Genomic DNA, 26943 nt, shown 5'->3' with positions numbered 1-26943 from the left:
GTATGACATAATGCAGACTGTAGGCAATGCAGTTCACTCTAATTGATACATAATGGAAATATGTCAGAGTTGTAATCTCGCCGCGATGGCAGCAATAACACATGAAAATTAATCGCTTGTGTCTTAACTGCTTTTCTTAGGAGGAGGCAAACAATGAAATGGGCCCCGTTGGAAATGTTAGATGACAATCAAAAGTTCTTACTGCAATATTCCAACCTCATTTGTTGCTGATGAACACAAAGCCAGAAGCCGCTGCTATTAAACAGTGCGGTGTTATCTCGTTAACGGAGTAATGACTTCTTTGCTCATTACAGCGATGTTTTCCCTCAAATCCCCGAGGAAAGGAGGGATGGACCTCCAAGTGAAGTAACCGCTTCACAGGAAACTGAGAAGGCACACACACCGAGAACTGTTGTCTTCTGGGATAAGAGTTTTATTTTCAATGTGAGAAATTTCTCAACTCTGGATAAAGTTTGTTTGTTTGTTTTCTCCTAAAGGTGGAAAAGTGCCACAGAGGAGAAAAATGAAAACACCTGAAAGTTTTACACTCAGATTGTCTTTCTCACTAGTGGAAACTGGGAGTGCAGGATCACTATCCATCCATCTATTATCCATTCAAGTGGGGTTGTTGTGTTTTCTATATACTGTATTTCTTTATACAGTTATATTTGTAAGGTCTCAAACCTTAAACTTTGTAAAGTGCCTTGAAATGACTTCTGTTGTGATTTGGTGCTATACTAATATAATTGAATTGAATGGATAAGAACAGAGCTAGAACAAATTCCAGCTGTGACTCGATGAGAGGCGGGGTACCCCCTGAACAGGTTGCCAGTCTATCACAGGGCTGACGTGTATAGACAGACAACCATTCACAACTATGAGCCATTCAGAGTCACCAATTACCAGCTACCTGTGTTTGGACTGTGGGAGGAAGCTGGAGTACCCATAGGAAAAACCCACGCAGACACAGGGCGAAGATGCAAACTACAAAAACTAACAATGCATAAAACGAATTCAAACATAACTCAAGAGTTAATATGTTAATAAGCATTTTCAACACTAACTAGTTTGTGAAATTCCTGAACAAACAGCACTCGCAAGGGTGTGACCCCTGATCCCACATTGACTCACTTACATAACCACCCGGGAGGCACCCGTCCACTTTACTTTTGAGCAGTAAAAATAAAATCAGCACATCCAAATGTAAATTATTTATTAACACTGTTACACAAACTCCATTCTCAGCAGCAGAGCTTGTGCTAAAGGGGAACATCTGGTTATCTCTTACGCTAGAACTCTACAAAAAAAAAAAAATCTAAATATACATTCAACAACAACTTCATCGAAACCTTTAAAAAAAATTAATTTAGTAAGACATTTATGTAAAGAATCATATATATGTATATATAAATGTATATATAGATGTATATATATACATCTATATATAGATGTAACAGATGTACAGTAAAAAGCATATACAGTATCAAACAGCTATATGAAAATGTTCTATTCAAAAAACTGTGTTTAGTGCAAAAGCATTTTATAATATAAAAATACTGTCTGATGTGAAGAATACAGGGCGTGGGATCTGTACGAGGTGGAGAGGTTAGAGGTGTGTGTCTGCGATGGGGATTCGTCTCAGCTCGACTATCTGAGAGCTGCTTATGCTGCCTCCATCGTGGCTTCCAGGGATGGATTCATTATCACTGACATTAAGGCCGGTCCCTAAAACAGACACAAAAACATGATCACAATTATTTGAGTAACATGCAAATATGTTGTGTATTTTTGTTTGTTCAGTTCTTCATCTTTTACACCATTTTACATAACATACACCTCCAGCTGCTGGACCAATATTCACAGCTTTAGAAGTTCAGTGCAGCAAACCAACACTGTTCTGTTCTTAATATCTGTGGAAAGTTGGGCAATGAACGAAAAGGCAAAAGAAGCTTTTTGTGTTGATCCAGCAGTCGTTAAAAGAATCTCTGTTTTCATGTTCAAGTGTCTTGAGATGAATCCTTTGCTTTATTTTATCTTTAAGCTGTAACCTGTAGAATCATGTGATCTTTTTTACGCCTGCGGTGATATAACCAGAGGACCTTACAGACTTACAGACCTATGATGCTTCATCCTTCTGATGCTCTGTCGTAGAGGCAGACATAACAAAAGTTACTTTTAACTGCAGCACTAAAGATTATAATACCTTTTCAGCAGATTGTTTTGACAAAAATCTAAGTTTAGCCTTTACAATCTATTAACACAGCGAAGATCAAATATTCACTAGATAGTTTTCTTGAGGCCAGGCCAAACAGCTTCGATCAGCCAAGTGCTTTGACTTCATTAAATCTTGTAAATGTGCCTCTGTGCTACACATTCATTAATATAGTTACTTTGACTGCTGAGCTTGCTGTCAAGGGGACAAATAAATTCTTTGGCTTGTTTGCTGCGGCCCCGAGGATATTTAAGGTAGGGTTGATCACCACATCGACTCTGGACAGCAGAGAGAAGTCAGGAGAGTAGCAGCACTCAAACAACCTCTGGGCTTCATTCACCTTGTCAACACACAGTCAGTAAGAGGGCATCTCTGTCCAAGCTTGTTGCCCAGTGTAACACTATCCACTCATCCTAATCCATATTTATTAACACAAAGTCTCCTGAAGCTACACCTGTTAAGCAGGACTTCAGCTATCTCCATGGTTACAAGTTTTATTTTATGTATTGTCTTCCTTGATACCGTGTTGCTCTTAGGTGTCTGAACTCTGTCTGAAGGGTTTCAAGGTGCGAAGCCTGCAACTATGTCCAAAACACAACAACCTTGTTTGCAGAGACAAATCAAACGTCATTACTGTAGCTTTAATGTGCTCAAAGCCATCAGAGGCCTGACGTTGCTCAATAACTGTTAACGATTAATTTATTTTCCTTGAAAGCTATTTCTCTTCTCCAGAAGCCCAAGTGATAAACTCAATGTGACCTAAATCAGTCCGATTAAGTTTAGAGCGGTATCAAATTGGTCGGCCTACCTACAGTGCAAACATCTCTCCCAGAACTCTCTCTGGGCCTGCGAACAGCAAACACTGTTCGGAGGCCAGGACTAAATATATCCAGAGAATAACAATCAGACCCAGGGATGAGCTGTGAACAGCACACCATTCATGAGAACACATTATCTTAAAAATGACACAAGAATAAAAGAATATTTTTGGCATCTTCACCTGAAAAGTCTCCTGTGAAGTTGTGAGAATATCTTTAAAATTTGCTTTAAGGCACTTTCTTTATTTTTAATTGCATTTCTCAATCCCAGATCTGTTATCTTTCAGGTGTTACTCCAGTGGAGTCCTCGTATGGCTGCTGGTAATGTCTCACGTTAACAGCAGAGGAGTGTCCCGGTGTACTCCTGCTGGCTGCTGATATTGTTAGTGATTTGAAAGAGTGAGGAGAGGACTATTTGTGTGCATGCTGATATCTGTGTGTTTGTGCATCAGTGAGCGGCTCATTAAACACTGCTGCTGATAGACGAAGAATGGTTTCTATGGTAGCAGAGAGATTTAAGGTCAGCAGAGGAATGAGTAAGCAGAGTCAGTACGAATAGATGCTAGTTACTCTATGTACAGGATATACACTATGAAATACACACACCCACACACACGCCAATCGATAAGGGTTTTATTGTTTCTTCTTCTGTATTTGTTATTCTTCAGTGTAGCATTCATTAACTAATAACAATGTTGAAGGAGGAGGAGGGTGGTTGGTGAAGTTTTTATACTTCATGAACTGCAGTGGACGGAAGCGCTCACAGGATGTTTTTATGCTTTCAGTCAGAATTTCACTCGAGTTAAGTTTCAAATTAACTCAATGTGTAACAAATTCATCTTGTTCGTATAAAAAAAAATTTAAGCATTGGATGGGAGAGTGTGTTTGATTAATCATTTACTCAAAAGAGAGTATTCAAAACTGAAACTGACGGGAACGTTTTATATTGTGTTGCTGCCATGTCCTTCACTGCTTTGTAATTTCAAGGAAACCGGTCGATTAGTGTTTCTCCTTATTGTTGTCAGGTCTCAACATGACCCTCCTGGTTAAATAATTTTATACATTTTAAAGAAACACCTTTTGGATTCCATCTGAGAAGTTCTTGATGTATCCAGACGAATTACACACATACATAAAGAAGGACTGGTAGAGTCTTAATTCTGTTCAACGTCTTTGTTGAGAGTGACTGTGTAAGACAAACTGTGCTACACAACATAAAGAGCACGGATATGTGTGAGTGCACAGCACATCTTATGTGTTCTGGGGGTGGGTTCCTCACCAGTTTTTAAGGCAAATATGAGGTCATCAAACTCCTGCGACTCCTCGTCTGCTGTGACCAAGTTGGTGTTGATGAAGCCTCCATCAGTGGTGTATGTCCCCATCACAGGACTGGGTTTAAACACACTGCTGGGCTGACTGCTGTGCCGCAGCGACGCTCTCTCCCAGTCTGCTGACACCTGACACAAACAAACACGAGTCATATGAGAACATGCACACATGACAAACGCTACATGAATGTGGTAAACACAGAGTACATTGACGGAGGACATTTTTAATTTTAGTTTTATTTGGGGATTTCATCTTATCCAGTTTGATGATCTAAAACTATGTGTTACTGTTGTACAAATTGTAAAGCTGCAATTTAGTGTCTTGTGAAACTAGGCTAGGTTAAAAGGTTTTAATTCTGCTGAATATCTTAAAAATGTATGATGGTGATGTGAGTCCTTTGCAACCACTTAAACATTCATTTGTTAGGCTTCTTTAACGCCCTAAAAATATTAATTTTATTTGAACGCAGGGCAAAATCGGGTCAACCGTTCTCATCATCAATACGTTCAAGCACATATCTTTCTATCAGGTTTGTAATTGTAATGAACCCTTTTCATGGTTTTCTGTATTAATTTTTCATAAAATGTGATCTAATCTTCATCTAAGTCAAGAGTAACACAAGTCTTAATAACACTGATCGTTCATGTCTTTATTGTCTAAGCATTTCCTGTACCTGTGGATCAGATCTGAAAATTGTTCATGAGGAATTTTATCCCAATTGTCCAGGCAGAACTGCTTTAGCTCTGTAATATTCTTCTTTCATGACGATATGCTGTGCCCTTTTTATGCCAGATGTATTGTTATGTGCTCTTTCCAAATAGTTCAATCTTAGTTTCATCAGTCCACAAAACATTTTGCCAACACTGCAGTAGAGTGTCAGTGTGCTCTTTGGCAAACTTCAGGCATCCAGCAATGTTCTGTCCTTCGTGGTGTTCTGCTATAGACACCCTGCTAGTTCAATGTTTTACCCACTGTAGACTGATGAACACAGATGTTAGCCAGTTCCAATGAGGACTTCAAATCTTTGGCTGTCACTTGGGGTTGTTTCTTTACCTCATTGATGAGTGTTTGTTGTGCTCTTGGAGTTATTTTAACTGGTCGCCCACTTCTTTGTAGAGTAGCCACAGTCCCAAAGTGTCTCATTTGTAGATTGTTTGTCTAACTGTAGACTGGTGAATTTCTAAAGTCTTTGACATCACTATGTAGCCCTTTTTCAGCTTTATGTAAATCAACAATTCTTGATCATAGATTGTCTAAAAGCTCTTTTTGGCGAGGCATGGCTCACATAAGTGTATTCTTCTTGTCTGGAGCAAATTCAAAAAACTAATTTTCTTAACTTATGCTAACACCTGACTCTATGAGGTTTTATGGTTGTTCTCAATAAAGACATGAAAGATCAGAATTGCTTTTGTGTTATTATGTTATGCACATCATATTTGTTAACACTCTTGACTAAGATGAAGCACTATCTCATTTTATGACAAATTAATGCAGAAAACCATAAAATTCCAAAAGGTTCACATATTTTTCTTGCCAATGTACGTCTGTGATAAGTTAGGTTTAGACAGAGTGCATGTTGTCAAACCTTGAAGGGTTAAGGGCAACCCACAGACAGGGTCACAGCGGCTGGTCAGTGATAAATTATGCTGCAAGCGCAGCTAGACATGGTCAGACAGAAGATAGCAGAGAGGGAAATACAAACAGGATCCAGATGAATCTATTACTGAATCTGTTATCTCCTTGTTTCCCACTACATCCATTTTCTGTGGATACCTAATGTGTCCCTGTATATAGATGAATGTGAGTGTCCATGTGTTACACAATCTTCTGAGCCTTGCAGGGCTGTAACCGGTACAGAGCGTCCTGGTTAGTTGAATTAAGCACTACCAGGCACCTTAGATCTGCCACATCTACTTTGAGAAGAGGCAGTGAGTGGATGACTCAAACTTTTCAACAAGCTACCTGAACTTTGAAATGATGTTTTCCTGTCTCTATTTTAATTTCACTTTAATTTCCTTATAACCAACCCACTTTACAAACACTCATGTTGCCACTCTGGACGGACTCTATCTGCACTGGGATTTTTCTCATTGGGCTGTAGCCAAATCGCACAGAGACAGGAGTGTGCTCTCATGAATAAAACAAGATTACTGGATTCTTACGTGTGGAGAGAGATCGACATGGAAAGAGGGAGATGGGAGTTCCCAGGAGTAATGAAGTTAAACCGGCCTTATTTTTTTCTCCCTCTCACCAGCTCAGTCCTTGTAGGGTATTCTCCAAGGATAAAGGTGTCGAGGAGACTGAGATACTACAGAAGTTCTGCATCTGTGTATGTTAATACAATATGTTTTTACTGTGTGCTTGCATACAATGTTCTGGTCTGACAGAATGATAACGACAAGTGGCTGTTGCTGTCAGTAGAAGTTATGAAGACGGACCATTTACATGTGGACAATTTAATACAGATGGTAAAATAACCAACCTGAAGCAGACAGGCTAAAAGAGACTGAGTGAGCATGTGAGTGACTATCAATGTTCTCTATAGAGCCACACGCAGCTGATGTGAGAAATGTGTGAAGAAGGATCAGGAATGGGCAAACAGGGTTGAGGGCATGGGAAAATGTTGATAGGGAAGAAAACCGAAAAGCAGCAGAAAATGAGATTAGACAGTGAGAGCAGAAAAAAGAAATGTAGTATTGAAAGAAGATTTCCATCATAACTTTTCATAGTTATGATTATTTCTTGCAAGATTAATATAAATTATATTACATTTACAAGAAAATCATTACAACAAAGATTAACCGCTGAACCCTTGGGACACAGGGACATCTCGAGAACAGAGGGGCAAAGAGCATGAGTGGTTGTAAGGTTGCAGTCAAACTTCTAGGTTCGCCATGTTATCAAAACCGTTCGCAGTACTTGAAACTCAGCACACTGAAAAGTCCAAAGTAGAGCAGGTATGGTAGATTAAAGCTGAAGCTTGGATGAATGAGCACGTACAAACACATGTAAATGAAAAACTTTCAACTTGTAAATGAAAAACCTTCAACCGGCTCTCTCTCTGATGACCCACTATGTGTGTGTGTGTGTCTACCTCCTCCATGGCGCTGATAAGATTCTGAGTTGACTTGCTGATTTCGCCCCCTACAGTGGTGGGTCCCCCTCCCTGGTAAGTAGAGTCTGGACTGTCATGGCCACTCATCTCCACTGTGTAACTGGCTTTAGTTGGCCAACACAGCTGGTTGTGCATGACAAAGTACACAGCAAACACATATAAACCCTGCAGAGAAAAAGAGGGAAATCAGCACAAAAGAACACATTTATTAACAGCTACATTATGCACAGCTCTTTTCTTTGATCTTTTTGCAGAGCATCATACAAGGCCAATATAACAGCACGTAGACACAATGAATTATTATTAAGTAATGTATAGCTATTTTACCAAAACCTAATGTTCTTTCACATCATTATTAGCAGCAGCGGAGAAGTACTTCATCACTGGGTAATGACATCATTGGCACCCTGATAATTTTGCTTCCACCACTTCCTTGTCATTACCAAATCCTCTTGGTCAACAGCATCGTGCTGTGAATTACTCAAAAAACACCAGTATGTTAAATACCACAGGGCCATCCCATATTTCACAACACTCATCAGCAGGAGATGACGGCAGCTGTAGACAGAAGTAGAACGCACAAGAGTGCAGGGCACAAATGAGTGAAAGTGTGTGCGTACAGGTGCATGCAAACAAACAGCCCATAATGCACATAGAAAATCACAATTAGTGGTGTGAAAACAATGTGGTTAGGTCTGAATTATAATTACAGTATTTCTAAACTGGGTTTGGAGAGTAATTCATGAGGAGACAGGCATGGTTTGTAAAAAAGTGGCAGTGGGTAATTCCCAAATTGTCAAAAAACAAACCACGTCCTTCTGTTTGAGGTCTGATGGGCACAAGATACAGCAGATTAAAAAGTGAATAACAAAGAACACTAAGCTTGCTCAGCATGGTCCTATGGTGTATGTCGTAAAGTTATCATCATTACCCATGTTCCCTAGGGATACTGACAGTGACAACAGAATATAAACAGTGGTGATGGTTACATAATGAGGACAACAACAGGAACTGTAACTGGAAAATGTGTTTATGGTGCACTGTAAAACTGGAACACGCAGCTTGTAAAGAAGTAAGCAAGGCTGCGAGTAGATAAAACACATGGAACACCTCATCATTAGCTGTGCTTTATAGTCTGATGTTTCCGAAAGTTACACAAACTGTCCGTGACTGCTGGCTATATTAATGTTCGCTGGGAAGCAGAACAGAGCTAACTTTTGTGTTGTGTAATGTGATTGTGCTGTCGTGACGTTTTGTTTGCCTTTTTCTGTATGTGTGAGCGCGAAGGAAATTAAATCCTCTTTGTGTGATCACATAAAACACGCGACAAAAGCAGCCAGGTCTGTATTCATGTAAAGGGTGTGTTCACTGCTATGCATGCACACGCTCCATCACCAGTGTGGGTGATTAGCACAGATCATGAACAGGCTGTGCGGCTTGAGGAACTGGCTTTGCTACTACAGGACTGTTGTGTAAGCATTTCTTGATCACTGAAGAGGTCACGCAAGCAGAGGCAGAAAGCACAGACCTGTGGGGAGAAGAAAGGCCAAGGAATGTGGGAGGTTAAGGCATGTATGAAGAGAAGCAAAAAGGGATTGGTGAAGGACCACCTGCCTGCTGGTGAGCTCATCTCACATTTGGGATGAAGAATGAGAATTGTATATATGAAGAAAGGAATAGCTGGATAACTGATGTAAAATTTATTTTCTGAACCCATAAATATAACACACTTCAGGATTTACACAACTGATTGAACGTGGTAGGCCCACATCTTCTTTTCCACAACAAACACCAATACTATTTATAGGCATGTACAAAGGTTGAATGAGAAGGCACAGGAGAAATGAACTGTAACAGAGCATGATGCTACTTCACCGCTACAGATATTTCTGACTGTGATAGTACAGTGAGGTAAGGTTTCCTGGCAGAGGGCACGCTGGATGAGGATATAATGAGGGGTGTTGCTGTGGGGATTTGATTATTGTCTTCTAATTCAGCCTGATGCAACACAGATGTGGCTTCAGATTAACAGTTTGATAAAATGGAGAACAAAGAATGGAAGAGAAAAGAAAAAAATAATTTTCTTCATTATTTGTGTGAGCATGCTTAGTTTCGTGCCAGAGTTGCTTTTCACAAACACAGTGCTGTATAATCTGTGTTCTGCAACACAGCTGTAACATCTGCAGCTGGTTAATGGTGTTCGGAAATCACCTGTTGGGAGGTGGGCCACACAACCACAACAACAAGTTAACATGGAAAATTCTCCTAATGGAAAATCTGTGGCACGAAGGAAACAACAACCACTCTAACAGACCTACAGCATAACGGCTTCTACCCACAGGGCAACGGAACAAACTGAAAAATGATAGCAGTAAAGAACTGAATAAAGAATAAGATAGCATGCACTATGTGGAGACGGTGACCAGAGATGGTCAAGTACAAAACATTTTAACCTTGACTGTGAGAGTTCTGACTCAAATTATAAAGTTTCCAGTTCAGCCTAGTTAAGAAGTGAGCACATAGCAGATGACATGAAATCTCTTCTGAGGAGATCTTAAAAGGGTTTAGCTCTTAATGGATGTGACAGTCATCATAACCTTTGGCTGAAGTCTGAAAAGGATTCTGTCGATACACTTTTAATCTGAGCTTCTTGCATTGGCTTTAGGACGCATTAACACAGAAGTGAACTGCATCTGCTATGAATCAGAACAATCTAACTGCTTTCAAGGTGCGTTGACTGTTTGGCAAGAAGTACATTTCCAGTGTTGTTTATCATGGTGCCATTTGCTTTCATCCAACTTTCTTTCAGTCCCTAATGGAAGTCTCACAATAACCAACAGCCCTCTTACAACAACAGCTTTCCAGCTAGACAGATTACATTTGCTACTTGACGCATATTCAAATCTAATTTCAACTACGCTTGGCATGTGCCAACAGGATCTACATTGACAAAGTGTCTAGCAGAGCTTTGTGGAAACTGGGTCAAATGAGTTTGTTTACTGCTAACCAATGTCCTTGGGAAAGACTTTGGCTTTGAGGCGCTTTACCAGTCTGTTCCACTCTGTGAATCTTTATACCTACTGCAGGCCCAGACCAAACCCCACAGGGTAGTGCTTCAGTCTGAACTATGAGGATACAATATAGAAGCTCCAATTCAAAATCAATTGCAATAGTTCTTTTCCAAACTAATGTTTTTTTCCCTTTTGAAGAACACTGAGTTCAAAAAGTGAGGGTCAATTTGTAGCCACAACGTGCCCCACTTTAGCCAAGAGGGAGCTGGATGTAATAGGAGATCATTTATTAGGCTGGCATGAAGTCCTTTCATCTTGTATTTCTCAGTAGAAATGTAGTTGATTGCTGTAGAGCCAGCAGGGGAAGGCGGGTGTTTTGTGTGCAATAATGTAAGTGTGTGTATGGATTTGTTTGCGCTCTGTGCTTGTGTTAATTGTGTAAAGGTGAAAAATTGATGAGGTTTGGGAGTGTAACACACTATTCAATTCAATCTCAAATCAACACTTAATCTCAGGACAGAAATCCACCAAGTATAAACTAAATTAAAATCTTCTAATTAACAAACCCACTCCTGTGGCCAATGAAAAGTGACCATAAAGTGCATCACCATACTATTGGTCAGCTAAAGAAACTGACCATATGATGTCACAGAACGGGACAGACTGGACTGGAACTCATAAACAAGTGCTAAGTGCGACATCAGTTGTTGATGTTGACATCACTTCTCTTCATTAGTCACTGTATCGAGAGGAGAAGTTTACTTTAGTGCAACATGATGCCACATATCACCACAGATTACCACAGACCTCATATGGCACACTTTACAGGCAGATGGTGTCTCTCAGAGGATGACAGAAGAGAGCACAGACATTTAAAGGCTAGACAAAAAAATATATTTTAATGAAGAAACTAGAGACAGAAGAGGATTGTGGATATCTCTGTAAAGATATTATTGACTTTGTGGACATTTCCACAAAAATGGGAATGAATGTTTGAAGTCTAGTGCTGCGTAAATGTTACAGTAAACTTAGTAAAAGCCACTAACTTATTTAGCAGCATTACACATTTGAGCAAAAACATTATTTACAATCAGACAAGGAAATCAGAAGTGTAAGCTGAATTCAACCTATGATCACTGATAATTGTATGAAACCGAAACTGAAGTTTTACAGCTGTGAGGAGACCTTTGATAGAGCTAATTTGTGCCTCATTAACATCTGCTTTTATCTCCACAGAGTGGTGAGGAGGAGAGGGAGCCAAGACCTGAGACAAAGGGAGACAAACAGAGAAAAAAACAAACAGACAAAAACAGAAATGGAAAGTGCAGTGGGAGACAGAGAGGCTACAGTGAGGTGTGACACAGTGATGACCCTGTCTCTCGCTTGCCACTCCTGAAGGCTCTTGTTGCTCTGCCTCACAAACACATCAAAGCACGGCTACCAAGTGAGATGAAGCACTCCTTCACTAAGTCAACAACACATCAATACAAACACACACACATACTAAACTACATCGTAGTACGTTGAGAAAGCCTTCTAATATTGTAATGTATGACATGGAATGACCACGCCAAAGAATAAATCTATGATAATCCAGGAGTACACACACAAAAATCCATGTGTTTTCACCTGGTTTACTGTGCACAGCTCACAGTAATATTTTTAAAAACAACATTTTGCTGGAAGCCAATTTGGAGATTTGCCACGCCCTGCTTGAGGATACATATAAAAAACACAAACAAACACTAAACTAACTAACTAGCTAGTAGCACAACTCATGCAAGTGAAAATGATGTGTGCTAATGGTGTGTGATTAAAGAATGTAATTAACAGCACACAGGTACATCAAAATTACTCTGTAAGACAAGATTCTGTTGATAGGTCTATTTGAAACATAACTGTATGAATGAACATTTAAATATACTGTTTAAGTAGTATATTTTATATTTAATATATTAACCCTGTCTAAATATATAATTCCACATGTAAACAAAAAGGTATATGTAAACATATAAGTAAGTGAGCTCACCAGCAGGCAGTTAAAGATGACGTAGAGGATGAGTATCCACACGTGCCTGTAGGCCATATGGAGTCCTGCCCACATTGAGACCACAGTGATGAGTAGGAAGAGATAGAGAACCAGCGGCACCTCTGGAGCACAAGATAACAAGAGGAGAGGGTGAACAAACAATACGAGCACAGAAATAATATTAGTTTTATTCATGTTATAAATTTCACTTAATTTGTTTTTTATCTAATTTCTCAGCAAACTAGATGAGTAACAGCTATAGTACCTGCTGTACTTCACAGTATATTGTTATGCACACACACACACACACAACAGTTTAGTGTTTAACACAAGAAATTTAGTATTTAACTTAAACCAGTGTAGACTATGTCATGCTCACATTCTGAATACAGATGCTGATGCATCATCATCTGGATTTATGTTACGTACTTCCTGTGCGATATACAGTGTAATGTAATCCTTATTTGTTTCTAAAGCTAGTCTGATAAACCCCAACACCAGTGCAGTAAGAAGAGAGGGAGCAAGCGAGCCTCAAGAGCTGTTTAATGAACCAGTTCTCATAGTCCCAGTTCAGCACTGTTGTAGAGCAACTTTTAGGCCTTATGAGTCCACGTGGTGAGCATGTGGATACATGTGGACCCTGATTAAAGCCCTGACTTGCTGTACACTGCTGTAGAGCAGATATGTAAGGCTGGCTTAGAAAACCTCAGCCACACAAACTGGTACTCATGAATGGTAGGGAGCAAACACTAATGCAACTGTGCACTCGGGGCACTACTCCCATTTTCCCCATTCAGGGCTTCACTGTAGAGCATTTCTTCATTTCCTTCAGCACGTCTCTAAACAGAGCTGTGCCTCAGATTTTATGAAAGGTCGGACATTTTATATTCCATTTTACCATCATCCGTGTGCAATTTATGATGTCAGAGTTCAAGAGAACAAGCTCAGTCTCCCATTGAAGACTTAATGATGTATCTTTACATCTAATCTATATTAATTCACTGTGTTCCTCTCGGCTTGAAAAAAAAAATCATTTCCTGTCCTATTATTGGAACAGTTAATTAAATGACAAACAAAATGAGCACTGCCAATCAGGAGCAGATTGACTCAACTGTCTGAGTGAATCTTCACAACAGAGAGCGAGAGGTCTGAGAAATAAAACAGCTCATTGCTGTCCAGCTTATTTTCTCTCAGGAGGAAATAATGAAGGAAGACATGATGGTACCAGCTGTTGAAACAATACAAAAAACAGTATATTTAAAAAAATATTTCATCTGATACTTATTAGGAAAAGAGTTTCACAGGAAATTAAAAGGGTAGCTCCACTTCATAAATCAACCTTTAAGCCTACTTGATCTTTTTTTTATTAGCAACACTGTTGCTACACAGAAATGATAAAAGATTTGATATTCACAGGTGAGTAATGCACAAGCCGAATTTGGGGATCTCTGGGTTGGTTATGTGTCTGTAATTAGGCTTTTTTTGTGGCATTTCTATTAGTGATAATCTTATGTTGCTGAGAACACATGTATTTCATGTTCCATGCACTGTGTGCTCATATTTATTATGATCATATAGAACACACTTTATCAAACTGACCAAACAAATCATTGGACGAAAACATGAATCTGATACATTACATAAAACATGAATTTATAACCAACAGTATGCCAAGCAGACGTTAGCTGATCTTTGAAGTGAAATAAACAAATTCAAAATAAAGTGCTGAGTCACTCTTGCTTTTGTCTACTGGTTGTTATGTAGAGCAGACTTTACAGTTCACTTCACAAGTAGGGTGGAGACACAGAAGCCAGAGCCCGCATTTGCACAAAAAGCCCTCACAGAGGTGTCACTTCCAGTACCTGTCAGTTCCTCAATACCAAGTTCTGTTCCTTATCTTACTGCAGCTTTCCCCATGGTTCAAGAGTATTATTCATTCTCCCTGTAGTGATCCCTGTTTGCCAGCGCTTCGGTCTCATTATTAGATCACATTTAGTCTCATTGTGCTTTACATCCTCACGTTTCACTCTTTATTTCCTTCTTAAAGTTTCTGCTCATTCTAGTTAACTTTCTTTGACTATCTCACCCTCTCCATATCTTGCACATCTGTCTCCATCTCCTCCCTCCCTTGTTTGAATTTTCCAACCATGTAAGCACATTCCAGTCTGTGGCCAGAGCAGAGCTCTCACAGTAAGACCAGGTCCTGAGAGCCAAGTGGAAACTGACTGCAAAATGCTGACTGACTGTTTGGCATGATATCACGACATGAAGCAGAAAGACATTTTAGTGGTTACTGTGTGCGTGCTTGTATGTGTGGGATCATGTATGAATACGTGTAAGTCTTTACATAAACACATGAGAGGGTCTCAGCTGTCTAGAAAATAGAAAAAAAATGTGTTGGGTAAATGATGTCATTCTGTCTTGAGGAGAAGTTAAAAAACAGCTTAACTCCCGACAGTGTATTTTCTAATGATTTTTGCTGGACGTCTGGGAGCGACTTTTCTCCACAGGAACACAGTCTCCAGTTTACGTTTGATCAGAGCTGGCTCCTGGTGTGAGAAGATAAACTGAGAGGAGAACAGTGGGTAAAACAAAAACAGCCAGGCAGAAACTCAAGACGGTGCTGACATTACTGTCACAGAGAGGTCAGCAGCTGTAATAACAACAAGCTGTAAAAAGTGTGGTGAGAGCACGCATAAACACCACGCACACAAGTAATGTGTGTGAACTAGGTGTGGACATATGGGTACAGGTAAAGATATTAAAGATATTCTTATGAGGTTTGTTTTTGTAACCATGACAGAAGAGACACTGAAGAAGTAAGAAATTCATCAGTAAATTAAGAAATTCATAAAGGAATTTCTGTCGATGTAAACTGCACCTGCATCATAAAAACTTTATAGCACTGGTTTGTTTGCAGTTTTGAGTCAGTTCAGTTCAGTCTTTCAGAAAACCAGGGAGCAGTGGCCTTTAATTCTGAATTAGTTACCCTCAGTAGAATGCAGACTTTGCTTTTTCAGGATTTAATACATCATGCGCAATACCTACAAAAAAAGGTTGCACGTCAAGTGTACTGATAACAAAACTGTGGGAACAAAACATAAACATAATGCCTGATATCCAAATAAAGCAATTGCACGGTCTCAAACACAGAAAGTACATAATAAAACACTCTGCAATCAAATCTCATCCATCACATTTATTTGTTTATTTCCACATTCCTGACTAAAGTGCAGAGGGGAACACTCATAGCTATAAAAATGATATCTTTTCCTTCAGCTCTGCTCCGTTGAAAATAGAAGGTGTGCTCACTTACAGTGTGTATCAGAATAACATGATGTCTTGCGAACACACCTTGTCGGTTCAGTGGGGGCTGTGATAACAACATCCTCTGAACGTTATGTTTTCTTTTTTTTTTTTTGCTGGTAGGCCTTACATTGGGCACATTGGCAGAGTTTCAATATTTGCTGAGATTCTGCAGGTTTGGCAGAATGTGCAAGCACACGGTGGCTCACTGATGTCAGAGGTCCTGCTATATCTCACGTCTCACAAACGTGCTCACACACACACACACACACACACACAGATCAGCCCTCACTCCCCTTATCTCATGGGATGTTAGTTGCAATGCTGGTGACCTAAATATTCATTGTCCCAATGCCAATATTTAACACAGGTTAAAAAATATATAGTTGTCATTTAGCCTATTTAAATATAACGGATATGCGATGAGCATGTAAAAAATAATATAAAGACTTTTAGTATTGTTAGAAATAAGGCTCAAGCCTGTCACTGGAAAACTGATAAATCTGACTGGATTTATGAAAAACTCTGGGAGAATATGAGATTTATGTATTGTGTGTTGGACTGCCCAGGAGCCCACACATCCTGGACAGAAAAGTTGTTTACAAGAATAAAATATAACTGACTGTCCTTTCACATTTGTTTTATTGACCTTTGGACTTGGGACATGTTGGGACAAAGCCAACAATGATATCCCCCAGAGAGTTGTACACCATCCACTCTAAAAGAGTCCCTGCATATATACTGTTTTTGTAGTGTACATCTGGTTGTACTGAACCCAGATAAAACGTAAAGTGGTACAGTATGTTACCGCATGAGTCTAAAAGACAGACTCTGACCAATTGTGTGCTTTTGAATTCATCTGAATTCATTCATGAGCAGCCTTTTCACAGTGCAGCTGTTCTACACAAAACTCACTCCACATACATATTCACACCTCAGGAGCCATCCTCTGTGTCACACACACACACACACACACACACACACACACACACACACACACACACACACACACACACACACACACACACACACACACACACACACACACACACACACTACTCTGGACTTTAGATTCCTGCTTTGAATGGTGTAAATAGTAGAATAGTAAAATGGGCCTTAGATTAATCATCGTAAGCCAGAGCCTGGTTTGTGTAACAAGGAAAACAAAGTATAGCTCTCTTATTATTAATGTAACCTCAACTGTAAAGCACAGTTTTGGTGGCCTACACTACTTCAGACTTCAGAGCAAGCCACTTGCCAGCTCAAGGACTGGCACTAACAGCCTTAACTTTATCATTGTAGGTCCTTGACTGAACAAAATGAAGCCTACTGTTTCTTATCAATAGCCACTGATTACAGGTATGATTCTGAGGGAGTAAAGTGTTTTGGATACAATTTTCATATGTGGGCTAAGTGGTTGATTGTATTAAATAAATGCTACTGATTCTTATTCTGGCATTACAAATAAATAACTGTTACGTAATGTATAAGGTTTACACAATAAACATTACTACTATTGGAACAATTACTACCAGATTTTTCCAATCTATACTTATGTGTATGGGTGTAAACTGTAAGAGTATTATTCACATATCTGTTGGGTACCTGTGCTGTTGGTGCGTCCACGATAAAGATCGTCGTAGGCCTTCCACTGATGAGTAACCTGGTAGGTATGGATGAATACGACCAGCACTGCTACCAAGCAGATGAGAGGCACCAGCACTGCTGTGGACAGAGCTGCATAGACGTTTGGGATAAAGCACCTAGAAAAGCGATGGACAGAAGCATAAGTGACTGGTTTTGTCTCGGTGCATTTTACAAAAAAGTAGAGAAAGGAAAGTCAGATTTAAAAGCTTTATTTTAAGTAGAGTGTGCCACTGTCAAAATAAAGCTCTGGAAAATGGAAATTTATTATTTGCTCTTTTTGCACTGTGTTTACTCAAGTCAAGCCTTTGTTTCTTGAAGTCTCACAAACAGGATTTGTCCTCTGAGACCCCAGAAAATGCCTCAGATTCAGCACTCTAGCTCAACAGCAGCTTTTGCCTTTAGCAGCATATTAGGTATGATCTTGTCTTGATGTCTTTTGAACCATCAGGTCACCCTATAACTACAGTGGGATAATACCTAAGGACAGATAAGCCTAGAAGCATTATTTTTATTTAAATCGTGAACAAAACTTTTTTAAAGAAACAAAAAAAGGTGAAAAAGGTGGTTACACCTGGGAAAAGGGGAATTCCTCATTAAAGCTACCTGTTTCTTGTTATGATAATGATTTCTATTTTTAATCTGTTTGTGTGAGAGAGCTCTCAGGAGCCCTTTCTCAGCTTGTGACAGACTTGTTTTGGCTTTATCAGAAAAACAAAAAAAGGAAAAACGGGTGAAATATTTTTCTCTGGGAAAATCAACATCCTCAAATACCAAACAAAAATATAAAAATGCTCATGTGACTTTGTCCATTTCACAAAACAAGCACATACCCTTGTTTGGTGGAACTGCAAAATACACACTGTATCTCCCACAGGCTTGAGTAATGGCAAAGAAGTCATGTTCTCTGCTGTAACAGAGCCATGTTAGCCATAACATAAGAGGGGGGTATGCCAAATAAAGCAGTGCATCACTGTGTCCCAGCCGGAGTATGAGAGTGTGAACACACAGGAATATGGATATTTGGTATGCTGTGGCCTTGTGAGGGGATGAGATCCTACTGTACGGAAAGTCTAAAAAGAAAGTGAAATTCCCTGGATTCTTGTAGTGAATGTAGAAAACATTACCCAGGGGTTTGCTTCACTAACTTCACCGTTAGTGAAATGAGCTGGGGAGGAGGAAATAAGGGAGCATTAGCTTTTATGGGAGAGTTTCAAAGAAATGGCACTGGGATTTTCTTTTTTATACATTAAACAGTGTGGGATAATCTCAGATGAAGGAACGCCTGATAAGACAAGGACTGCTACAAAAAATATGAAAAATTGTGGATCTAATAACAAGTACTAGACAGCTGTGAGAATATATCTGACACAAATATACTGTTTACAGTTACAATACAAATACAAGATATAAAATACAAAACCCTATACCAACACAAGATAGGAGCATGACACCTGTTCGTAGCAAGCAGGGTGAAACCTGAGTACTCAGAGAACAAGAGGCCACCTGTTGGATGAAGAGTGTGTGGGAGAGAGACAGCAAGAGAGAGGACTAGATTCAAAGGATGCCTCTCACTCTCACAGAGGAAGTTATGCTTCCTGAGAAACGGAACATTAATTTCCAATGTGTACTCCATCTGTCAGACACAAGCCCACCTACAGGAACCACACATACACACTGGATCCAGAGAATAACAGCTACACCGCTGACCACTGGCTAATTTTAGATGTTCATACATGAAACACACACACACACACACACACACACTGGGCCATATAGTATGTGGACTAATTCAAGTTTCTGACTTCCTCTCCGTACCCTGCTGAGTAAAAGCCACCACTTCTAAGGTAAAGACTGAAGTTTCTGTGTGGGTGCACGTAAACACTGACACTCATTCATTTATGCATTCGCTTGATTGGGCAAGCAATCTCCTCACATGATGTCACTGGCTCAGGTGTTTTCTATTTGCTCTACTCTAGTCAGAAGTGGAATTTACCTAGGCCTTAAAAAGAAACTGAAGTCACCATGACTGAGTCAGAGGGGTTAAAACACACTTATGAGTCCTCTTATGAAAACAGATTGCATTAGTGCTGGGTCTATTTCTAAAGACCACTTGTGTATGTGTTAATGTTTTGCACTGTCCACTCACACATCTCCGTGCACCAGGCCGTAAACAGTGTCTATGGTCCATTCAAAAGCACCAAGCAGTACGACGACCAGGACAATGATGACCACAGCAGGAAGTCCCCAACCCAGCAGGGAGTAGAGCAGGTAGCGACGTTCAGTGTGCTCATCATTCATCACCAGCACTTGCCAGAAGTTCACCGCCTGAGGACAGAGTTGAGGAAAACAAATTGTGTACAGGACTGTGACCAGAAAACATGTAGTAGCATAGTTGTGCAGAATGGGAGAGATTTGGACCTTTCTTTGCTTGAGAGTACATGTACTAACACACACAAACGTACAACACACTTTTATGACACTTACAATACTGTATCTATGTGTGCTTTGTAATCTAGCAGGCTTTGAGCCATCTGATAGACTAAGCCCTGTATTGTTACATAACCGGATTTTCTGAACACCTGTTGGTTGCAACACAGACACAATGTCTTATCCCTGTGTGAACACCTTAGTAGATAATAACATGTCTTTCATAGAGCTAAACTGCTGCATAAGCGAAGAGCAAAGTGTAATTTCAAGTTGTTATATTAAGCTCAAGGGCAACATGAACTAGCTCTCTATTTTCCAATTCCAATTTAAAAGAACAAAAGAAGTAAGGCCTAGAATCATATACATTTATGCATCAGCTAAAAATAACAAATAACAGTTATTGTTGTTTGTGACTGTCCACCAGTCTGTGAACACTCACGCATGACATTTTCACACAGAGGTTGCTGTGATGACAGGATGTTTGCAGATGCTGACATCACCCTCAAAATAACTTCTGTCTCCCACTATAACTATAACCATCCAGTGTAACCACAGGCATAACAAACCTTAACACACTGAGACAGTAACACACAAAGCTACAATCCAGTTGTGTAACAGCACAACTGCACTGCTTCAAGGGAATAGTGCCATGTCAGTCACATTCAATAACGGCCTTTCCTCGTCTATGAGCAGCCTGGCGCCACCAACCTACAGTAAGTGGATTATGGGTAACATCTCTGCAGTGGCAGCATCTCTCTCTCTCTGTTGACACTGCAGTCTAAGAATGAAGCAATGTCATACCAGACGAAATGGCTGGGATAGTAGTGATCAATATGCTCGGTGATTAGCTGGCTTGATGATTGATGGCTTTGTCTTTTAATTGTTTAACTCTAAAAAGATTGGTTCAAGTAACTCACAAAAAAACAAAACACTGAAGGTAAGTGCTTTTTTGATAAGGCTGTTGGAAAAGTCACCATGTCTGATCACATGGCTGATTGGTTTACTAGCCACTGTGATAGCTACTGGGGGCCACTTATCCCTCCACAATCACAAGGAAATATGTTTGTGTACTAGTAAAACACTATCAGATATTGTCTAATACACAAAATGCTGTGAATCTGAGCCGCTGCCTGGTATTCACCTGGCCAATTAGTAGGTCACTCCTGGCTGAAAGAGAGGCACAGTATTGTTATGCAATATTAAAGTACACAGCTTCTTAGTAAGCTGAGGTCACCTCTGCAGTCACGAAAAAGCTGCTCTGGATAGTGATTAATTTATTGGCTGTTTCCTGGCATTATGTCAGCACATATTTCTCTGAAGTATTGGATGTGCACAACCTCAAATACACACTCACCCACACACACTACACTTATTGATTTAAGTCTTCTTCATGGTCTGAGATGTGTTGCTGGCGCCCACTCATATCAGACACTTAGGTGAAAGCAGCTACTTGATATGGGAAAAATAAACAGTGAGCCATCACTAGGATTGATACTGAAACATCAATGAAGACAGGAGGGTTACAGGTACTAGTTCCACACATCAATGAAAGCCAGATTGGTAGCAATAGTTTATTTCTAACAAGGACAGTTTAGGAAAATCTAGTGTAAAGAGTGCAAGAATAAAAAACTTAATTTTTTGAATAAACTTCTTTCTCCAAGTTACATGGGATTAATCCTAATTTATATTTCTTCCACAAGGTCCTATCAGTTCTATAACCATATCTAATTATTGTCTGTACCTTATTTTTACTCTCATTACCTCATAGTACAGTTCATCTCATTGCCAAATCTCATCATTCATATTCTAACACTTCTTAAGCCAGATGAAAGCCTGAGGCCTGAGCCTTTATCCCTTAAGATATCACAGAGGTCATCTGGTAAACAATGTGATATGCACAAAAACATTGTAGCTTGCATACATTCAGCACGTACAACACTGACTGGTCTCAGTCCAACCCTATTGTGGTCAATCTCTATTAGCTTATTCAAAGGGATAATCTTATAATACTCCACCAATTATAAAATATGTGCCAGGAGAGATCATATCCACTACATAAATAGTGATTATATTCACTTACAAATGTCTCACAATGTAAAAGATTGAAAAGTGATGGAAAGAAAACAACAGTCACAGGAGGACAACGTGAGGACAAAAGGGAGGAGATTAGAGAGTTCATGTGGACAGGTCTCCTCGGGATACTGGTCTAGAACATTATATACTGATTGAACATGTGGCCCATGAGTATGTGGTGTAACTTATTTTGACCTCAACTTGAATGACTTGTACATTATTGTCATGTGATTCATTTTGACATATGATGAAAATGGAGCACTTTTAGAGAAATAGAATATCCCTGGAGAACAATTCACCTTTAGAGGGCTGATGAAATACTCCAGCACATGTTCACCACATTCTTGTGCTCTCTCAGCAGGTCACACGTCATCTACAAACTCTCTAAAGGATTAAATTTGGCTTAGAACTGGAAGCTAAAAAAAGTGGTGTGTGTTTAAAACCATATTGACAAAGAACTGAATGACTGAATAAATAAGTTAGTAAGTTAGGACTGTATAAAATGTTGGTGTTTAAAAAGTAACAGAAATTCAGTTTTTCATGTCAGTCGGTCTCGAGGCCGAGAGGGTAACTCTAATCTTCATATCTTCATCTCAGGACTCAGTAGCTTTGTTCTTAGCAGTTGCAGCACAAAGGAGAGAGGAACATGAATAGAGGTGGTCAAGAAGGAGCGTTAGAGCCTGAGGGGTGTTAGTAGGTAGTACCAGTCTAAGGTCAAAGGTCATGTCAAGCAACATTGCGGTACCTTCATATTATCCCATAAATGAAAACTTACCTAAGCCCAAATGGTATGAAGCTAGTTTCGTAAACAAGCTATGCTTCATGTAAGGAACAAAAAGAGAAACCCTATTTTGCCAAGCCAAGTAAGTAAAAGTAGCAGGAGCAGTGACAAAGATTTTTACAGGTGCCTTCCAGAACTGTTCCTGATGCATAGCATATTTTATATTAATATAAAAAGCCATCCCTGTTGAATAAACATCCTTGTTATTAACAACATCAAACTGTATTGAATAATTTACAGATAGGATAAATGTCAAATATGTATCAAGCAGGTTTAATGCTATAAAGAGCTAAGGTTCTTTACCTACAATTTATGTACAAAAGTGTGTCGAGTGTTGGTTGTTCATTTGGTATTACCTGTATTAGCATCCAAAAGAACTGACTGAGGTGGAAATAGTGACCGAGGAGCGCCAGAGCAGCACAACTGTCCACTGAAAACATTCGGCCACGGAAAACCGACACCAGGAAGCAGATCTGTGGAGAAGGAGACAAATTTAGAACCAGGAATCATCTTGTGAAGAGCTTTTCCTCTTTTAGCATCAGAAGAAGCAGCAGCAACAAGTTGTCATGTTTAATTACTGCAAGTACACAATTTGCACCTGTTTTATACTATATATTTTAAATAAGATAGTGGGGTTCAGGCATCCTATACTGCAGGCCTGTTACATCACAATGCAGCACGCTATGCAGGCAGAAGAAAAGCTTAACACATCGATAACATAAAAACACTGACAAACATGTTCTTCGGTACTGTATCTTCCTACACACACAAAGATTTGTACAAATGTGTGGGAGTTGAGCTTCTCCAAATAACAGCATAAAGAGAATTGCAGAATCACTGAAGAAACAGCTTGTGCAGAGAGGGTAGTATGTGTGTTAAAGAGAGGGAGAGATAGCAACAGAGACAGGGAGCAAGAGCTTTGTAGGAAGGAATGTATCAGGGCCAAAATTTAATTTTTAACATTGAAGGTAGGACTTTGTGAAAAACTAAGAGGGCAGTAAATATTGCTGCTCTGCTGTCCATCAGAGAGCTGCATTAACCTCTGGCACTGACAGAGTAAGATACCAATGCAGCTGGCTCATTGTAACATAACCTGTAGCCTTTGGGCTCACTGCCAGTGCCATCGACTGGCAAAAGTGTGAATGAAATGTGCAGGAGCCAAATGATGCGGAGAGGCAGGTAACTTCGTGTCAAATGTAAACATTTTTTTCATTAAGATTTGCAGTCAGGGGACACAATAGAGAGCAAATAAAGATTCAGACTTAGCATCATATTGTCCTAGACAGTAATTATTTCTGTTACCACAAAAGCCAGTCAAACAGGTCAGATCAGATGAGCTCATTATAGAAAGATAAGATATACTGTAAGTAACATCCTTTGGTCTTGGCTAATTTGCTTAGTAAGAGTCTCTATAGTAACCAGGTAAATGATAAGCTGTGACCTGCAAGCTGTGTTTTAGAAGGTAGCTGTGTTAAAAAAAATTTCGGGCCAACATTATAAGCCCCCTGACAACTACTAGTCAGTATTGTGACAGTTCTGTCACTAATGATATTGATTGAGATATTGTTCCATCTTATACAAATTGTGTGATTTTCGAGCATGGACAATAATCTTGAGCTCTCACCACAGATTCTCAATATGATTGAGATCTGGGCTCTGAGAGAGTCACTCTAAGACCTTGATTGTGGTGTCCTTCAAAAATGTTTGCTCAAAGCTGACTTATTGCTCAGGAGTAATTTAAAGGTTAACAGGTCACCTCAATTTTCTACAAATCAATGCTGAAGATTTATTTTTACAACTAGGGGCCTTAACACTGTTAATGTATTACTCATGAATGTTGGAAACATTGGGCTGAATTTTAAGTAAATTTTCCACCGTTCCTTCAGGGATAATCATTTTGTCTTTAACGGTATTTTCCAGGTCTTACTAAACCTGTTGAGTAAGGGGAAAAGCCTTTTAATCCTGAGTCACTTTCCCATCCATGCTCCAAGCACTGCAGGGAGTGAGTGGGATGGCATGGCACAGGAAGGAAGTTTGTTTCTGCCTGGAATTGTGCCTGAGTGGAGAAGCGGGTTAGGTAGCTTATGGGAACAAAGATTATACGACAGGGTTGTGTGTTTTTGGCAGAGTGCTAGGTTCACTGGGCCAAAGACACGGCATGACACACCATCTATCCTCTCAGAGGTATAAGAACAGGGACAGTGAGAAATTCGAAATGATCATGCAGTATATATACATGTGCGTTTGCTTAACATAAAAGGGTCCAATTTTGTTTTTGTTTTCAAGCACAGGACACAGTCAACAGCTGCATGCATAAATACATGTTTTTGTGGTCCTATACACCCAGGGTTAGGGTTAGGGTTACATGGGTTGCATGGTATTGTAGGGGGAAAAATCCTATGTGCGTGTGTTGATTGCTAGTAAAATCTGCTCCCATTTACTTTGGCTTGGCTCATACTTTAATAATTAATTAGAATGTGCTATGTTTTCAACCAGATTTGGTTTTATGCAACAATATTGTCAATATTGACAAGTCTAAGTCTTAACAAACCACAGGTTTGACCCACAGACAAACCCTAGAAACCTATATTGACTATTATAAGTAGTATATGACTATAAAAGTATTGGAAAATGTGACTGACAGGTGTGTTTCGTTGCTCAGGTGTGTCCTAAGACAATAAATAGCACTGAATGTCTAGGCTCGAGTTTCAGGTTTGGGGTTTACCTGTTCAGTGTGCATTTATGGTTAAGAGGTGTAACCAACATGAAAAGTTTGAAGAAAGACAAGATCTGCCCATGACCCCAAACATACAAGCTCATCTGTGAAACACAGTGGAGGTGATATCATGGCTTGGGCTGCATGGCCTTTTTTTTTGGACAGGCTCAATATTCTTCACTAATGATGTAACACATGATGGCAGCCAGGGACGGTTCTAGACCCATTTCAGTCCCCCTAAAATGATCAACTATCTAAACTATTAAAATGTATTGAAAGTATAATTTTTTCCAAAAATTAAATTAAAATAACTAAGAAATGCATTAGCATGCCAATTCCCCATTAACTCTCTAACTGAGATTAACATCAGTTGTGATGTTATACAGTAGTGAGGGCTAAGCCCCCCTTAAGGATGATGGCAACAACAAAATTATTTAGCAGTCTACAGAAATATTTTGTCTGCCAATTTAATGGAAGATGCAAACCAAACTGTTTGGGAGATCGTTCATCATGCAGCAAGATAAACCCTTTAGAGCATACACTGGACTAAAGGGAGTAACCACGAAAAACAAACAACTGAAAGATCTGCAGTGAAACACTGGAAAAAGCATCACAAAAGAAGAACGCAAAAGTTTGGTGATGTCAGTGGGTCACAGGCTTGATGCAGTTGTTGCAAGATTTGCAACTAAATATTAAGTCTTACTCACTTTAATCTGTTTTAAGTCTGTTCCAGTACTTTTGCTCACATGAAAAATGGATGGGTTCAAACAAAAGGTGCTATCTTCTAAGTTATGTATTAAATCATCACGTAAACATCAGTAAATGCTGAAATGTTGATCTTTTGTCTCATATATATCTTTTGATGTTTAACCCAATATGTCTAACCCTAAATATTTTCTGTTTTGGACATATGCACCACCCAGTCCCTGACACACATTTCAGCAGGGGAAATCAGACTAAACTTCCTGTAAACTGAGCCCAGCATAAACTGAAACCTGATGATGAAACTACACCAGTGACTATCTCTACATTGAAATGGAATAGGGTGTGACAGAGATAAGGAATTAGTCACCCTTGGAGCTAATTACAAACAAACAGGGTGCCTCACACTAGGGCTGCTACATGTCTTGGACAAATCAAACCCATGCTACTGGGCCAAAATCTTTAAAGTCAAACTATGTTACATGGTTCCGATTGCTATTGACATGGTCTTTATTGAGACCTATTATCCTAGTTTTTAGTAGGTACGGAGGTCACAGTTAGGGCTGTGGCTATTGTTTGATCCATTGTAACACAGGTACATGTTAGCACTGTAGTAATGATCCCGTTACAGAGGGGGGTTAATAAGGTATGAAGGTAATATATAGGAACGAGGAGCAATATCTACTGCTCTATCCTTTGTCTCCTGGCCTTGTTCTCTTTTGTGTAAGACACTAGGAGTCAACCTGTCTAGACTGGGAGGCTACAGACTTATCAAAG

At 39.6% G+C, this 26943-nt stretch overlaps 1 protein-coding gene across 1 annotated transcript in view; it reads right to left on the bottom strand.

The window, feature by feature from the left end:
• Positions 1-1315: 1315 nt before the first annotated feature.
• Positions 1316-26943, bottom strand: part of adgrv1 (adhesion G protein-coupled receptor V1) — a 97437-nt gene continuing 71809 nt past the window's right edge. The window contains exons 89-95 of the mRNA XM_026343554.1: positions 23105-23221; positions 19614-19792; positions 17426-17583; positions 12515-12636; positions 7454-7639; positions 4310-4487; positions 1316-1725 (exon numbers count right to left, since the gene is read on the bottom strand). Coding sequence (XP_026199339.1) covers positions 1607-1725; positions 4310-4487; positions 7454-7639; positions 12515-12636; positions 17426-17583; positions 19614-19792; positions 23105-23221 — 1059 coding nt within the window. The 3' untranslated portion in view covers positions 1316-1606. The remainder of the gene's footprint in view (positions 1726-4309; positions 4488-7453; positions 7640-12514; positions 12637-17425; positions 17584-19613; positions 19793-23104; positions 23222-26943) is intronic.

The sequence above is a fragment of the Anabas testudineus genome, chromosome 9, assembly GCF_900324465.2.
Source record: "Anabas testudineus chromosome 9, fAnaTes1.2, whole genome shotgun sequence".
NCBI lineage: Eukaryota > Metazoa > Chordata > Actinopteri > Anabantiformes > Anabantidae > Anabas > Anabas testudineus.
This window is presented reverse-complemented; position numbering and strand designations above follow the sequence as displayed.